The sequence below is a fragment of the Neomonachus schauinslandi genome, chromosome 4 (genome assembly GCF_002201575.2).
Source record: "Neomonachus schauinslandi chromosome 4, ASM220157v2, whole genome shotgun sequence".
Taxonomy (NCBI): Eukaryota; Metazoa; Chordata; class Mammalia; order Carnivora; family Phocidae; genus Neomonachus; species Neomonachus schauinslandi.
Genome location: NC_058406.1, coordinates 103,884,762 through 103,903,267, shown reverse-complemented (window position 1 = coordinate 103,903,267; position 18,506 = coordinate 103,884,762). Strand labels below are relative to the sequence as shown.

Genomic DNA, 18,506 nt, shown 5'->3' with positions numbered 1-18,506 from the left:
TCTCCAGCCCAGACTTTACTCCTGGCTTCCAGACCTATGTGTCCTACTGCCTCTTGGGCCTTCTTATCGGTGTCTCACAGGCACTCAACATGCTCAAAATTGATGTCTTCCTCTCGTGTCCCTCTCCCTGCTATCTATCTGTCCAGAGGCTCCAGACAAACCCAAACCTCCTCCTGATTCCTTCCTCTTTCTTGTCCTCTATATCCAATATGTCAGCAGGCTTTACGGGTTTCTACTTCTTAAAACCTGATTCAGGGGCGCCTGGGTGGCTCAGTCGTTAAGCGTCTGCCTTCAGCTCAGGTCATCATCCCAGGGTCCTGGGATCAAGCCTCACATCGGGCTCCCTGCTCAGTGGGAAGCCTGCTTTTCCCCTGCTTCTTCCTCTCCCACTCCCCCTGCTTGTGTTCCTGCTCTAGCTATCTCTCTCTCTGTCAAATAAATAAATAAAATCTTTAAAAAAAAAAAACCGATTCAAATGATTTTCTCCAGCCCAACTGTAAATACCTTAGTTTAAGCCTCCATTTCTCAACTATTTCATTGCAATGGATACCGAAGTGACTTTGCCATCTCCTATCCAGCCCTCCCTCAATCCATTCTCAGTGTTTCTGCCATAGTGATGTCTGCAAAATGCAAATCTAAGTATGTCATCAGGTTTTCTCCTGTCTTAAATCCTATAATGGCTCTCCATAGTCTATAGGATAAAGTCTAAATTCCTTACCTTTGCCCATAAAATCCTTCATGATCTTTCCTGCTTTGCTTTCCCACCCTCGTCTCTTATCCCTCCCTATCTCACACCCTACCCTCAACTTGTCTCACAGGATTCGATATAAGCCCCACCTTCTCTAAGCTGCCCTCCTTGAGCCTACTGTCTGGGTGACGTGCCCCTTCAATGTACTCCCACAACACCCTCTACCATAGCTTTTATTATCCTGGATTAAAATTATGGGTTGACCTGCATGACTCCCTGACCACACTGTAATCTCCTCAAGGGCTGGGACCAGGTATTATTCCTCTTTGTATCCCCGGTTCTTCACACATCACAAGTGTTTAATTAAGATTTGTTGAATAAACGAATGAATGAATGATGGATGGGGAAGGCCAGCTGGCAAAGAGAGTTGAACAACTGACTGTTAATTGTATATTTAGCAATAGACAGTCACTGTAGGATTCTTAATCAGAAAAGTAGCATAATAAAAATAGTACTTGAGGAAGAATATTTTGATAATAGATTATATGGTATAGACTGGACACCAGATAGTGGGATGTTGGGCAAATCATTAAGCTTTATGAGCAGCAGCTTCTTCATCTAAAAAAAACTGGAGTATTATTACCTGTGGTACCTGTTTCATAAGGCTGTTGCAAGAATAAGATAAAATAAAATTTGTAATAACTTTCCGAAGCCATAAATCACTATACAAATGTATGAAATTAAGATTATGTGGAAACAAGAAGTGTAGCCACCAAAAAATTTTTAGTAAAATCCAAAGCAGCGAGGCATAGTGGCAAACACAGTGGCTGAATGGGACATCAGACTAAAAAGCTTCTGCACAGTGAATGAAAAAATCAACAAAATGCAAAGGCAAACTACTGGATGAGAGAAGATATTTGCCAATCATACATTCAATAAGGGGTTAATATCCAAGATACATAAAGAACATACAAGTCAATAACAGATAAAATCTGATTTATAAATGGACAAAGAAACTGACATTTTTTTTCAAAAAAGATATACACATGGCAAACAGACAAATGAAAAGATGCTGAACATCACTCATTATCAGGGAAATGCAAATCAAAACGACAATGAGATATCACCTCACACATGATGGAATGGCTAGTATCAAAAAGACAAGAAATAAATGTCGATAAGGATGTAAAGAAAAAGGAACCCTCATGAATTGTTGGTGAGAATGTAAATCGGTACAGCCACCATAGAAAACTGTATAGAGGTTCTTCAAAAAATTTAAAATAGAGTTACCATATGATCCAGCAATCCCACTACTGGGTATCTATGCAAAGAAAAAAAAATATTAATTTGAAAAGGTATCTACACCCCTATATTCACTACAGCGTTACTTACAAATAACCAAGACAAGGAAACAGCCTGGTATCTATCAATGGATGAATGGATAAAGAAGATATACATATGCATATATATACATATATGTATGTAAATATATGTACACTTTATTTACATATGTTCATTTATTTTATTTATACACAGACACACAACAAAATACTACTCAGCCATAAAGAAGAATGAGATCTTGCCATTTGAAACAACATGGATGGACTTAGAGGATATTACACTAAGTGAAATAAGTCAGACAGAGAAAGACAAATACTTCATGATTTCACTTATATGTGGAATCTAAAAGATAAAACAAAATAAACAAAACCCAGCCTCACATATACAGGGAACAGATTGGTGGCTGTCAAAGTGGCAAGGGATGGGGGGCACAGAATAGGTAAAAGGGATCAAGAAGTACAAACTTCCAGTTATAAAATAAATAAGTCATGGGGATGTAATGTACAGCATGGGGAATATAGTCCGTAATGTTCTATTAACTTTGTAAGGTGACAGATGGTAACCATACTTACTGTGGTGATCGTTTTACAATGAATACAAATGTCGAATCACTATGTTGTACACCTGAAACTAATATAATTTTGTATGTTAATTACACCTCAATTAAAATTTTAACAAAGAATGTGGGCTGAATGTCATGTGACCTTGGGCAGGTCACTTGGCCTCTCTATGCCTCATTTTCCTCATCTGCCAAATATGAATACCATACTCATAGGTTTATTATGTTATTTTTGTATCTAATATAGAGCATGACAAATGGAAGGCATTCAATAAATTATAGTTTCTCTTCCCTCCTGAGCAACCACTCTGCACTTATCACTCTGAGATATGATCCCAAGCCTCTGACACAGGGACCAGAGCCCAGAGAAAAGGAGGGTAGGTGGAGAGCTGCACTTACTGAGACTTGTACTAGTACTTAAGTAGAACAAGAGATGGGGAACTCTTTGCAACCAAGTGAGAACCACAAGGAGATAATGGGCTAAATGATGCCTTAAATAAATTAATTATGTCAAAGATAAATGATGGATGGGAGGAGGCAACAAAATAGCTCTGGAACTGGGTTTCCAAGCAAGCAAGTTCATGGAAGGGAATGGGCTAGATGGTGTGGGGTCTGGGAGTGAGGTCAGGGGAGAAGAATCCCTCCCTCACATCCTCCTTTTCCCTTGTGCTCATGAGTCACCCTGCAGCCCCAGGCAAGTCCATCCCACCTCTGCCTCCATCTCATCCTCAGGAAAATGGGCATCATAACAATATACACATAGCAGAACACTGAAATGGTTCAGGTTCCTGAGAGCAAAAAGCCTCTGAGATGCCAGATCCTAATGATCAGAGATAAAGAATAGTCTAAGACACCAGTCCTAGATGTCCTGGGCACATGATAAGAAAAGGCCAATGGCAGGACAAATGTCCAGCAAATATGTCTCAATTTCAGCAAGTAGGTTTTTTGGTAATTTTCATAAAGAGACTTTGCCAGAATCCTGACACATAATAGAAAAAAGATTTAATGCAGAAATATAACATCAGACTGAACACCCCACAATTAGAGAAGATGACTATCAACTGATAGATAAAGGACAAAGATAAAGGACAGAGAGGAAGATAGATAAAGGACAGAGAGGCAAATCTCCTGAGTCACCGAGCTTTCAAGGAGGGTGATGTTCCAGGCAACACTTAGTGAAAGCAAGAGTCTGTGAAGGCCCATAAGCAGCTCCACGAGCAGGCATCTCTTCCTGACCTCATTTCTCTCTCCTTGGGATCCGATTTCCAGGGATCTATTCCCAGGATTCTGCATTTAGATGTCAAGGGAAGGGGGAAAAAAATGGAGATACATTAAAAAATTCTCTTCTTGCTTTTTTTCTCTAGGCTCAAAGCTTATATGATCTCATTTCTTCTAGCACCCCCACCCCCAAGAGGAATGGAGGAAGCAGGAGTCATTATCTTAATTTCATACATAGACACTCAGGACCTGGTGAGTTTAAGTGACTCACCTAAGGTCATAGAGAATACAAATGTCTAAGCTGGACCCACAGCAGGAACCTTGCCCCCCACCCTGCCAGCTCCCAATTTACCACATGGCTAGCCAGAGCTATTTAAAAATTAACTGTTCCTTAAAAAGATACATTTTTACCCCCTGACACTACCATGTACCAAAAATATCTAAATGCACAGTTCTGGGAGGAAATTTGGTGGGGATAACACAAGACCATTCTTTTTTTTTTTTTTAAGATTTTATTTATCTGAGATAGAGTGAGAGCAAGAGAGAGAGAGAGCACAAGTGGGGGGAGAGGGGCAGAGGGAGAGGGAGAAGCAGACTCCCCGCTGAGCAGGGAACCCGATGCGGGGCTCGATCCCAGGACCCCGGGATCATGACCTGACCTGAAGGCAGACGCTTAACCGACTGAGCCACTCAGGTGCCCCAAAACAAGGCCATTCTTATGTTGAAAAATTATTGGTACAAATGATTTCAAAATGTTGCTTATCATATAGTACAACCTGCATGATCTGTACTCCTAAGACCTGTATAATAAGTTATGTCCAAACACATACCCCATAATCAATACTCATTTATTAAATTACAGTTGGCATAATGAGCCAGGGCAAAAATGAAAAGTTCAGTTCAGGAGATGCGTGGTTCATCTCCTGGCCTTGGGTACAAGCTCATGCCTAGAAGGTTCGTGCAGTAAGAATGATCTCTCACCTACGCTTCCCATGAGAATTATGAGGGGAGCATTTTCTCCCCTCCCATGACTCCACAGAGTGCAGTGAAGTCCCATAAAGAGCCACTGAAAGAAGGAAGGGGACTGTGAACTGCCCGTCTGAGTGGGATATGCTTGAGAATCTCAGCTTGAAGTTCCTCAGGGGTATTCCATGCAATGTCACTGTCAGAAGGCAGAGCAAAGGAAAAAATAGAACTGGTGGTCTTTGAGTTTCAGATATGGTTTACACTAGAGCTCCCCTTTGGAAACTCACAACACACAGAGGCTTTGAGAAGTCCTACTGTACAAGAATAATAAATAATGTGTTTCAATATGCTTAACCCTGAGTTTCCAATTAATGTTAATGTTAGAGCCTGAAGTACCTGGTTCCCTAGGAAGATCCTATGAAACCAATGTTTTAACCAGAGACCCTCTACGGAGAATGAAGGGATATCATAATGCTAGCTCCAAACAAAAGAGAGCCATCTCGTGATTCTCATGTGGCCAGTAATTAATTAGCATGATCATAACCACCCACTACCTGGACCCCTCTCTAAATGCCTGGAACTTGAAATCACTCATTCAAGACCAACCCCTTCTTTTGGAATGTAGAGGAAAATTTAGCACATAAAAAGGGGAGAACCACAGAAGGGGAATAGGAATGACTGAGCTCTTCTATTTTTGATTGATCAATTCTGGACACCAAAACCAAAATTCACACTGGAAGACAAATTTCAAACAATGCATCCTACTACCTTCCAGACCCCAAGGTATTATTTTATTAGCTCTAAATTTCCCTGTTTCCCACATCAACAGATTGGCCCAAAGGAGCAGACCACATCTGGCCAAGCCAGCTAGTCGGAACACCAGCTCAGCTGCTGGGTGACCTCTGGCAAAAACCTTAACCTCACCATGGCCCTGTTTTCACATCGGGAAAGCAGAGGCGGCAGCCCTTCCATACGGTTAGGCTGGATGGGGAACAACTAATAAAAAGAAGGTTGTAAAACACTTGGCAATACATTCAGTGTCCTGTAAAATCTTAATGATTATAATCAAGCTGTGGCTAGAAGTCTGCGAGGTCCACACATGACACTCAGCAATCACTGTGCTGGTATCTGATAACAGGACACTCTCAGCCTCAGTGCATCAGCTGCACAAACTGGTCTAGACAGACTTTGGTTTCTTCACACAAAGTTGTCAGGGGAAAAATATCACAGAAGTCAAGTTGTCTTCCAGGTCTCATGGGAAACAAGATCCTCACAGCCTCCCCACAAAAACCATGAACTTCTGTGTACTTGTGGCTGAGGGAACAGCCTTCGTGAAACTGATACCTGCTGCAGAGGGCTGCCCCACTATACAGCATGTGTTTGTTCTAACCATATCACAGTGTTGTCACCTCCACATAGGCAGCAAAGAACTAAAGTAGTACTGAAGATGGTAAAGAGCATGGGTTTTAGATTCAGATAGAGCTGGATTCAAATCCAGCCTTGCCACTTGCCAGCTCTTCAACCCTAGAGAAGTCACTTCACATCTCAAATGCAGTCTCTCCACCTACAAAATGAGTCTAAGCATGCTCACCACACAAAACCAGTTAAGAATGAGAGACAACAGCTACTATCATGTCTGGCTTACAGTGATGATGATGGTGGTGATGGTGGTGGTTGACGGTCACAGAAACACAAAAAAACTCCACCACCATGCCACATAGGCCAAACTCCCTCCACCAAACTGGCGATGTAGGACAGAGGTATCTCTCATCCATCTTTTCATTCTCAGTACCTGGCCCAGTGCTCAGTAAATTTGTTTAGACTTAACTGATTATAGGATGCTGAGTGCAGATGATCAAGCTGAAATATGGCAGATGCTTGGGTTAGAAAGATGAGGTCTCCTCCAGGAGCCATTGTCTAAATATGGGCAAAGCCGGTCCACTTAGCCCTGCCTAGGCTGGGGCCCCAGGAAATTTCCTCACTGCTGCAAATTCTGCTTAGTCAAGTCCTTTCTGAATAATAATAGCAGAGGAAGCTCAGACTGGCTCAGGTGACACTCTTGGAACTGCTTTTAAATTATAGATACGAAATTAGCCCCTTGGTGAATATAATTTCTTTCTCCCAACCTTTGTTTCAACTCTCCAAAAGAAACCACTGACTAGGCCAGTGTAGTCAGTCAAAGAAGTAGGATATTAGTTTTATTGTCATTACCCTTGCCCTCCCCATCTGCATTCCCTCATGTCCTGGACAATCCAGCCACCCATTTCACACTCCCAGCAAGACTTAAAAAATAATATTATGCTCTCCCTCCTATCTCGTGGTTCATCCTAACTTCTCTCACGTGCTCCTCTTCCTCCTAATCTCCTAAAGTCCTAAAAAGCGACTTCTAAATTGAGAGGGAAACAAAGCATAAGAAACTCTTGACTATAGGAAACAAACTGAGGGTTGCTGGAGGGGAGGTGGGTGGGGGGATGGGGTTACTGGGTGATGGGCATTAAGGAGAGCACGTGATGTGATGAGCACTGGGTATTATATGCAACTGATGAATCACTAAATTCTACCTCTGAAACTAATGTACTATATGTTAATCAAATTGAATTTAAATAAAAATAAATAATTTTTAAAAAGTGACTTCTTCTAAACTCTTATAGGTCTATTTTCCGATCACGGTACTTATATGTGGTCTTGTATATGACACAAAAATGCAATTCATTCATTCTCTCAATCAACAAATATTTCCCAAGTCTCTGCTCTATAACAGGCACTGGGAATACAACAGCAAACAAAACAGATATGGAACCTGCTTTCATGGAACCTATATCATACTCAATTCCTTCCTAAATGAATGGATGGATGGTTGAAACCAACATCTCTTCTGTAAGGCCAAACCATGATAGGACCAAGGAGAGTTTATCAAAGAGTGATAAAATCTCCAATATAGTCTGACTGGTCAGCTATATTTCTCAAAATAGACTTTGCCCGTTCCTACTCAGCTTTCCACACACTACCTAGAATGCCTCCCCATTCCACCTGGCCCACCTGAAATCCCCTCATCTTTTTTTTTAAAGATTCTTTTTTTTATTTTTTTAAAGATTTTATTTGTTTATTTGAGAGAGAGAATGAGATAGAGAGAGCAAGCATGAGAGGGGGGAGGGTCAGAGGGAGAAGCAGACTCCCTGCTGAGCAGGGATCCCGATGTGGGACTCGATCCTGGGACTCCAGGATCATGACCTGGCCGAAGGCAGTCGCTTAACCAACTGAGCCACCCAGGCGCCCAAAGATTCATTTTATTTATTTTGGAGAGAGAGAGCACGGGGAAGGGCAGAGAGAGAGAGAGAGAGTACAAGCGGACTCCATACCAAGCACAGAGCCAGACACGGGACTCGATCCTACCACCCTGAGATCATAACCTGAGCCGAAACCAAGAGTCAGCTGCTTAACCGACTGAGCCACCCAGGCACCCCTGAAATCCACTCATCTTATCCAGAACAAGCACCATCTCCTCCCGGAAGCCCTCCCAAACTACTTTAGCCAGCAGTGGTGCCTTCCTTCTTTAACCCATAGAGCATGTTTGGATTACAACCAGACTTCACAATTATATCACATTCTCTGAATGCCCAGGACGATGTCTTCTTTTCACCCAGTGCAGTGCCTTCCATTTAACAGGTTTTTAGTGAAAGTTTTTGATTACCTGAGGAGCAAGGTGCTATGGACATTCATGGGAGAGGTAAGGTTATACAAGCACTATTTTGCATTCAGAGACTTTCAAAGAGTTTTGCACCTTGAAAAGCATGAAAAAAGAACCCCAAGTCTGATTTTGAAATATATTGGCACTGAAAGGAGGGATTACATTAATGTCAGAAAAACTGATTTTGCTCTATGAGAAGTTGTAATCATTCCCCACTTGTAACACCTACACAGGATATGGTTCGCTTCAAAGACTCAATTTGTGCTGCTGAAAGCACTTTTTCTTGTAATTTGGGAAATGCTTTCAAACGATGCAGTTATAGATGAGCCATTAATGATGTACTCTCTGACCAGATCTGACAGCAAGCCAACTGAGAGCCCAGAGCCAGGTGGGGTTGGTTAGACACCTAGAGAAGCAACATCCATAGCACTCTCATCTGCAGATAAGGAAAAGCTTCAAAGAACTTTCTGAAAAGTTCCAATTACACATCTGACAGAATTGCTAAAAGGCTAGAATGAATGCTTAGTGTGTAACCACTTTAGTGAGTTTTAAGGTTCAAACATTTTAAGAGCTATTTCATTTCATTGCATGTAAAATATATATATTTTTATGTATTTATAAATATATTTGTACATTTATATATATATATATTTATAACATATATATAAAATAAAAATATTTAGGGCGCCTCGGTGGCTCAGTCGTTAAGCATCTGCCTTCAGCTCAGGTCATGATCCCAGGGTCCTGGGATCGAGTCCCACATCAGGATCCCTGCTCTGCGGGAAGCCTGCTTCTCCCTCTCCTACTCACCCTGCTTGTGTTCCCTCTCTCTCTGTTGAAAAATAAAAATAAAATCTTAAAAAATAAATAAATAATAAAAATATTTATATATCCCAAGTACCCTGCCAGATGCAATACCAAGTGAGTAAATAAGATGCATTCTTGTCTTCTAGAAGCACCGTTTCAAGTTTCACTAGAAACTCTCCTGTTCGGCTCTTTTACATCTTAGAATAAAATGTTTATTTCCCCCTATCTCATATTCTGCTAGCTACCTTCTCTTTGTTTCACTCTTTTCTCTTGGAATTAAACTTTTGTTTTTAGGATTTAATGTATTTAATTGTTGAATAGATAACATATTCACATGGTTCAAATATCAAAAAGTATAAGAAAGTAGACAGTAAAAAAGACGCTTTCTCATCTCTCTCCCTACAGGTAACCGCTGTTACTAGTTTTCTTGTGTGTGTTCTTAGAAAAACCTTTTTTGCATATACAAGCAAATACTAACACATAGCCTTATTTTTGGAATTACCATGTCCCACTCCAAATCATCAGGGGGCAGGGTGGAGCGCCCGGTGGTGAGAGTTTCGGTGTCTGGCACCATGCTTGGGGCAGAACAAGGACTTAAAGCTTGTGGGCCAGAGAGACAAATACAGGAGGGAAGAATGGAGAAACACACAGCCTGTCTTCTGCATCTCCAAAAATGCTAGGAGCCCATTCAGATTCTCATTTGAGCCAAAGGGACAAGAACCTTGACCAGTGGAGAAATGGAAAATTTTTTCAAAAGAAGAGAAGCGAAACGAGCAAAGGAAGGCAACTGAAAGAAGGTTGCCGGAGGGTGGCAGAGGCTGACCAGGGAAGAATGTGCCCCTCTGCAGGGGAAGGGTCAGAATGAAAACCATGAAAAATTCTGAACACTGGCCTCCTCCTTGTTCCACTTCCATCCTTACTTCAGGGATGGGGTGGGATTCAAGGGGCTGAAACACCTGGGAGTGGGGCTCAATAGCTGGGTCATGACACAGGTGACTGTTGAACGTCTGGGCCTAGAGAAAACATTCCAAAGCAGACTGGAGCGTGCCCGCCTGTGCTGACAGTGCTCTTTTCCACCTTTGGGAGGCTGTGACTTTTTTTTTTTAAGTTTTATTTATTTATTTGACAGAGAGAGACACAGCGAGAGAAGGAACACAAGCAACAAGAGTGGGAGAGGGAGAAGCAGGCTTCCTGCGGAGCAGGGAGCCCGACGCGGGGCTCGATCCCAGGACCCTGGGATCATGACCTGAGCTGAAGGCAGACGCTGAACAACTGAGCCACCCAGGCGCCCCGGGAGGCTGTGACTTTTATCCCACAACCCAAACTTCTACTAAGTGTAAAGCCACAGCTCCCAATCTCCTTTATGTTATGCCTTACTGTCAGAAGTAAAACCTCTCTCAAAAAAAATTTTTTTTTAGTTCTTTAGACACAAATCCTCTTATCTCATCCCAAAGAGTGATTTACCATTGCACTAGGAGCAGATCTAAGTCCAATAGAGAATGTCACACAGCACCTTGACCCCTGAGGACCCATGGCCCTTCTTTCATATGGCAGCTGTAAGCCTTTCTATAATAGACATCATAAAGTCTCCATCTAACCAACCAAAGATGCCTGCTTCTATCATTCAGAGTATTCATCAAATTATGAAAATTAAATTCATTTTTCCCATTCAATGTGTCTTTTGACAAATCCCAACACTCTGTGAAACTGAGGAGCTGCTGGTTAGGATATACAGTTACAACAGAGAAAACAAATCACTTGAAATCTATGACCAGTTTAATGACAAAGAAAGCCAGGGGCCCTCTGCTATTCTGGGTGAGAGCGGGAGTGAGCAGAAGGTAGAAGTACCCTCCCTGGGCACTCATGCCCAGTCACCCTGCATGGCATGATGTAAGATGAAAGCATCTGCTGACTCTCAGAGGTATAATTACCACCAGGGTGGGGGTATAATTAGAGTAAGAATAATTTACCTTAAAGAAGATAAAAATTAAGAATTATTAATGATCATAATAATTAGCCCTCTTATATCTAAGAATCACAAATGCTTTACAAGCCATAATTATCACAGCTCCCCTCTGAGGAAGGGATTCATATCTTACAGCTCCTAACTTAACAGAGGGGTGAAGTGATGGGCATGCGGGAAGGCAGAGAGGGGTGGAGTAATGCCTCTTCCATCATCTGTCCCATATGTGGCAAAACTAGAAAGAGGCCCCAGAGGGGCTGACTCCCATTATGGTGTGTGCCCTCATCCCCAAACCCACAGAAATCCATCCCAGATCAAGCAACTCATCTCATTCTAACCTGCTGGCCATTTAAACTGCTGCAATGCGATAAAATTATATCATACCAGCAAGGATTTTACTAAACATCTAGTCACAGTAAAAGATACAGCATTGCCTTCAAGGAACTTAAAACCTAACTGAGAAGACAAAACAAGCCCTCATTAAATTAGAGAAAAAAATGTGGAAAATACACATTAACTAGTGCTAGATTGTGTGATGCTGACTACGCATGCCGTGTTAATTTTTTTTTAATTGCAAGATCATTATATGCAAAGGTCAAGGAAGGTTTTGGGAAGAGATGGAACTTGTACAGAGCCTCAGAGAAAATATATTAGGTCTTAGACTGACAGAGGTGTGGTCCCACTGGGTGGATCAGTGAATAAGAAGAAACAATAGGAAAACTTGAAAAATTTAACACATAATTTTTTTTAAAAAAAGTCTTCATTGGAGAGATGTTTAGAGAGCTTACCAAACTTAATTTTTAAGCCATCTCAAATCACCCTATTTGGGGGTGCCCGGGTGGCTCAGTCAGTTAAGTGACAGACTCTTGGTTTCGGCTCAGGTCATGATCTCATGGGTCGTGGGATGGAGCCGCATGTGGCACTCCACACTCAGTGGGGAGTCTGCTTGAGGATTCTCTCCCTCTGCCCCTCCCCCCACAGGCATGCTCTCTCACATGCGCTGTCTCCCTCTCTCTCTGAAATAAATAAATGAATCTTTAAAAAACTAAAAAATAAATAAATAAAATAAAATCACCCTACTTGAACATTTTCCCAGAGTTCCACATCATGGCTCATATTGTGTTCTGGAGAAGCCCATTAGGCTGCCGATCACACTGGTACCTTCTCTGCTTCACCTAAATTTTCACTTTGGTGGTTTTCCAGCAAAGCAAAGACAGGACTGGTCCTGGTAGATTGCCACAGAATGTCAAATCTATTATCTACTTTTTCTGGGTTCTGACAACAGAAAATGGGACATGAGCCTTTGACTGGGATATAGACAAGGAAAACCTAATACTTCCTTAGTTCTATTAATCCATCAGAGCTCTACCCTGAGATTTCAGCATGGACAAGTCTTCATGACTGACACAATATTAAAGCATCTGAGTGATATAAATTTTATTTTTTCTTTTCAATTCCTCTGTAATGAAGAGCCCAAGTCTCAAAGCCAAGTAACAGTACAATACTGTAACTGTGCTCTGGACCCAGCAGCATTAACCCTTGATAAAGAAGGACCATTCTTGCAGAATGGAGCAGAGGCACTTGGGTCCTTCCTGGGCCAGTCAGTATAGTTAGTATTCTCTGACCTCTCAGTGCTTCAGTCTCCAGTCTTATAAAAGAAAGATAATGAGATTTTTCTGTCTGTATAAACAGAATGGGAATCCTCAGATTATTCTTTTTTGATGAACCATGATGAGTGAACACTGCTAGATTTTAAGGATTCCGTGTTGGTCTTAAAAAAAAAAAATAGACTGGGGCGCCTGGGTGGCTCAGGCGTTAAGCATCTGCCTTCGGCTCGGGTCATGATCCCAGGGTCCTGGGATTGAGCCCCACATCAGGCTCCCTGCTCAGCGGGAAGCCTGCTTCTCCCTCTCCCTCTCCCACTCCCCCTGCTTGTGTTCCCTCTCTCGCTGTGTCTCTGTCAAATAAATAAATAAAATCTTTAAAAAAAAAAAAAAAGACTGAACCAATATGTTAGGTCTTGATAATTTTCTACATTCTTTGGCATTTACCAAACTTTTAAGAAACTAGAAAACAATAAAAATTATTTCCCTATCCAAACATTATGTCAGAAGCTTCTTTTTAAACAGAATTTTAAAATAACGATACTGTGTTAAATAAAAGAACATTATATAGTAATGAGGGCCACTTCATTAGGATAATATCAAACCTGATTTTAGAATTTAGCATTTGAATCTACATATAACCTTTCTGAGGATGGACAAAGTGCAGCAAGAAAGATAAGCTAATTCTCTTAGGTTTTTCAGGTTTCTAAATATTTTGCCTTATGTTGTGCTGACTTTAAACAACAGTGGGTAAGAGAGACATCACTGGATTAAAGATCAATCTTCATTCATAATGGAGAAGGAGTTTTTCTGTTACTATGAAAGCTATTTCAGCCATTTTCTCAAGGCTATTCAGAAGCAATTTGGGGGGGAAGTTTGCCTCTGTATTATTTTGCTTGCTCGACCATGATTTTAGAATAATTAATACTTTCCCTTTATTCTCATAGAACCTAATTTCTGTCCAGCCTCCTTTTGAGTGTATTGACTACAGGAAGATAATGGAATCAGACAAATGCATCCCACCACCTGGGCTGAGGTTCCCAACAGATCACATACTGGTGGATGACAACAGAATCAAACATAAAGCAAGGTTTGTCCAGGGAATTCCTTGAAGGACACCCATAAATAAGGCTATCCCTCTGTGAGAAATAGAGATTCTGAGATTATCTGTGGTTACATTGTACACAGTGTTCGTGATGGTTCTATCATGATGGTTCTATCCTAGAATCCAGAGATTAAGAGAACCATATAAACCCCTAAATAGAAAGGTAAAAAGAAAAATGTTCACTCTTCACTAAGTACTTTATTACATTAAGTTTGCTACCTGATCCCAAGAAACAGTGACAGTTCTAGGAAAATCCCCAGATCATAGGCTTCAGTGCTAAAGTCCTTAAGGATGCAGGAATGAGCCAGGCTTACAATTGTCTTCTCACAACTTATCACTTCCACTTTCCTCTTCACCCACCTCTGGAGTAGCAGCAAGTGAGGGGAGAAACAGAAGTCAACTCTATTATCATTTGGACCAATCTGCACATAATGTACTAACCATCAAGATTTAGGTTCTAAATCTTCACATTCTATTAAAGGGCCATACAGAGTCTCCTCAAAATTCAGAAAACCAATAGTTGGATGTGTTGGACAAAGGAGGGATAGAAATGCTGAAAGCCATTGAATCATTTAATAGTCTCCATAAACCTATTGTGAACCAAAGTTTCATATAGTCTGAAATGTAAGGGTGGAAGTCACTGACACCAGGGATAAAATCCAGTTCCTTACAATAAAACAACGCTGAGATTTGCAAATGATCGCCAGGGTTGAGAAAGCCCTGACAGATATAATGGGCTAGAATGACCGATTACTTTAATGTGCTTCCAGGAGAAGCAGACCCAAGTGTTTAGGTGTCATAATCATTAGTAACTTAGGCTGAGTAGGATGATTGTATCTACAATAATGCATTACACCAGCTCTTTTTCTCCAGGGGCATTGATATGCTAACGAGAAAAGAAATGAGCAAACTTCATTTAGATGTAATATCCTAAGAATGAAATTTTATAGATTTCATGTTCTCTTATGAACAATTAATGAAAACATATTTTTAAGGTGCCAAAATTGCTTACCATGGAGGTAATCCCCAATCTGTAGGAAAATCATCATTAGACCCAAAAATATAAATGCAAACTTTTCCCCACCTGCATTTTTAGAGAAAAAACTGAAAACAATTCCTTACACCTTCTCATCATCCTAGAATTGCTATATTAATTTGTTCTCATCAGTTGATGCTAAAGTTTCTGTTCAACCCCACTCTGTAAATGGCTTAGAGATTACTATTTTTTTATGAAGTCATAATTAAGATTCTGAACACTAATTTCTTTATTTCATTATTTTACTTAATTTTAGCACTTTAAGAAAATTACAGATTCTGTCAAATAGTCTATCCATTCATGTTAGGTAGGACTAGTACCTTAACTGTCAGAAAGCAAGGTCTGTGAACCTCGTGCCAAATAACTACGTGAGCAAATAGTGAGATAAACAAGTCCTTCGTGGAGACAGAGGTGGAGCTGGGCTTGGTTAGGAATGAATCAGGCCATCCCACAGAGTGGGTGTCTCCTTCCCAAGTTGCTCTTCAGGGCACAATTAAATCCCCTATAAAAGGCCCAGCTCCCAACTGTCCAGTACACTTGCCAGCAGTGTCAGCGAGGGCTCAACTTCCTTTGGTGAAGTGGGTAAGTCCCAGTCAGTGGGATCATGTTCTTCTGTACGATTCATTTCCAACTATAGTAGATGTTTGGTGGGGGAGAGGAGGGTCTGTGTGCCAGAAAGGATCAGTATCTTACAGTGATGTCAAACTCCCACTAACTCCATGCCATCTTATAGCTGAAGCCATCACTCAAATGGAAACATGGCTCTTCTCCCAAGGCTTTGAATTCTATAAGTTTGTTTGCATATCAGGGGTTGGAGGATGTCATGTGTAACTCTGATGGGGTTCTTCTTCCTAAAAACTGCCATCTCAAAAGATCGTCAACCCTCAGTACTCTTTCTATATTGGTTCTACTCAATATGGGCCATCTTCATGTAGTTATGACATCTGAGGTATTGGAGTTGAGAAGTAATTAAAGAAGCCAGCCAATAACTGAGTATTTGCAACATATCTGGGTTAATGCAGATAACATATACGCTGTTTTCTGCATAGTTATATCTGAATATTATAATGCCATCTTTGACTAGGAAGAAGTGGTGCTTACTCTTAGAACTGGTGGCTTATGAATTATCCTCATAGATGCATGTACTATAAGGTTGGAAAATAATCCACATTCCCTTTTTATTTTTCTGGTTACCACCAAATGTTTTGCTGCCACAATTAGATCTACACGGCTTCTTCTATCCACTTTAAGATACTTTTAAATCTGCCTTTACCTTTTGGCTTTCACCTATTCTCTTTATTCAACTTTAGAGGAAGATACTTATGAGTAACAACATATCAAATGTAAATTTCTACACTCTTCACTATCTGATCTGACCTATGCTAGGGAGCAGGAAGAGAGAGAAGGAAAGGATATGGATAATCCAGATTGAGTGGACAATCAAAAGCTGACTACAAGATAGTCTGAAAATAATTCCTGGCTTGAAATTTCTCAAAATCTGTCTTCCCCTTTCTAAGTACAATATTTAAAGATAAAAAATTTTGAAAGCCCAGGTTGAAATTAACTACTGTTGTAAATTTTGTTCTGACTGAAACAGTGTGGATGAAGCCTCCCCTAGATCAGAAACAGAGTTGTGATTCTGAATCCTACTTTATTCTTCTAGATTTACTTGAACTTGAAGGAAGGAAAAAAAAATGTCTCCACTTCTGAGAAGCATCTTCAATATCACTGAAATGTTCAATCAATATGCCTCATATGATTGTGATGGGGCAGCACTAAGCAAGAAAGACCTGAAGAACCTCCTTGAAAGGGAATTTGGAGATGTCCTTCGGGTAAGAACAAAAGAAAATCTATTGATTTAGGGTTATAAAATTTCTTCTCAGGAGAGATCATAGCAAAGAATGGTGACTTATATCCATTTTGTACCATCACAGCTCTACACTACATTCCCTATTCATTTCTTTTTAAGATTTTATTTATTTATAGGAGAGAAAGACTGCATGAACTCAAGTGTGGGGGGAGGGAGAGGGACAAGCAGACTCGTGCTGAGTGCGGAGCCCCCTTCGGCTCAAATCCCCAACCCTCAGATCATGACCAGAGCAGAAACCAAGTGTCCAGCCACTTAGGCGCCCCCACCTCCATTCATTTCTGAGTACTTAGCTGGCATTGTAGTCCGAGAACTAAGGAAGTTGCTAACAACTATTTCATGTACTTGATGGCAATATCATTGTGAATGAACTGTTCATGGGAAGTTATCACCAAACATGTTAGATCAAACTAAACTTGGAAGGAACTTAAATTTATTTCCAAATTTTAATAATTAAAATCAGCCTGTTCTCTAGTAAAATGGTGTTAACATAAATGTCTTGTTCTGTTTTCAAACATGGGATAAAAATCGAACAGGGGTACTGGCTATTTCAGACAGAAATGACTGCTGTAAAATTTCATAAATTTTCATTGTATTTCTCTCTTGAGCATGAGTTCATTCTTATTCACCCAGCTCAAGAGAACATGGATTCTTTTGATCATTAAATTACAAGTTACAAAAATTTTCAACAAATGTATGTTTTAAAATGAAGTGTTCACATTTTAAATAGGGACAAGACTTGATACACACTGGATGTTTTTCTAATTGCTCTTAATGTCTTCTGAGTGTCGGCATATTACAAAATACTCATTGTGTGTATTAAAGTTTACTACTGTAAATAGTACATTGTAAAATTTTTGTTTTCTTTTCTTTTTTTTAATAGAGACCACATGATCCTGAGACAGTAGATCTGATCCTGGAACTTCTGGATCGCGACTGTAATGGGCTTGTCGATTTCAATGAATTCCTCCTGTTCGTTTTCAAGGTGGCTCAAGCTTGTTATTACGCTCTCAGCCAGGCTTCCGGGCTAGATGAGAAGGGGGCCAAATGTGAGGGAAAGGAGAACCCATTACAAGATGCCAGGCAAGAAGACCAAAGGAGATTTGAGCCCCAGGACAGACAATTGGAAGAACGCAGGCCGAAGAGGCAAGAACTGGAGAGGGAGCTCGCTGAGGAAGAGAAGCAGCGGCCGCAGAGGCGAGAACGGGAAGAGCGCTTTGAGGAGGAAGAGTATCTGCAGAGGCGCAAAGGTCGGGAGCCAGAGAAATTTCCTGACCAAGAGCGAAGGCGAGAGAGGCGGGAGCAGCACCAGCTCCAGGAGGAAGAGCAGCTGCAAAGGCTAGAGCGCCAAGAGCAACGAGAGCAGGAGCTCCAGCAAGAGGAGCAATTGCAAAGGCAGAGGCGCGAGGAGCCGCGCTTGCAGCAGGAGCTGAGACGCGAGCAGGAGCAGAGACGCGAGCAGCAGCTGAGGCGCGAGCAGGAGGAGAGACGCGAGCAGCAGCTGAGGGGAGAGGAGCCGCGCTTGGAAGAGGAGAGGCGGAAAGAGCAGCTGAGGCGCAAGGAGCAGCGCTTGGAGCAAGAGCTGAGGCGCGAGCAGGAGCAGAGACGCGAGCAGCAGCTGAGGCGCGAGCAGGAGGAGAGACGCGAGCAGCTGAGGGGCGAGG

The 18,506-nt window shown here is 41.3% G+C and overlaps 1 protein-coding gene across 1 annotated transcript in view; it reads left to right on the top strand.

Moving 5' to 3' along the window:
• Window positions 1-16,669: 16,669 nt before the first annotated feature.
• The window catches only part of TCHH (trichohyalin), a 4,532-nt gene continuing 2,695 nt past the window's right edge, over window positions 16,670-18,506 (top strand). The window contains exons 1-2 of the mRNA XM_044914348.1: window positions 16,670-16,807; window positions 17,726-18,506. The exon at window positions 17,726-18,506 is cut by the window's right edge and continues 1,254 nt beyond it. Coding sequence (XP_044770283.1) covers window positions 16,670-16,807; window positions 17,726-18,506 — 919 coding nt within the window. The remainder of the gene's footprint in view (window positions 16,808-17,725) is intronic.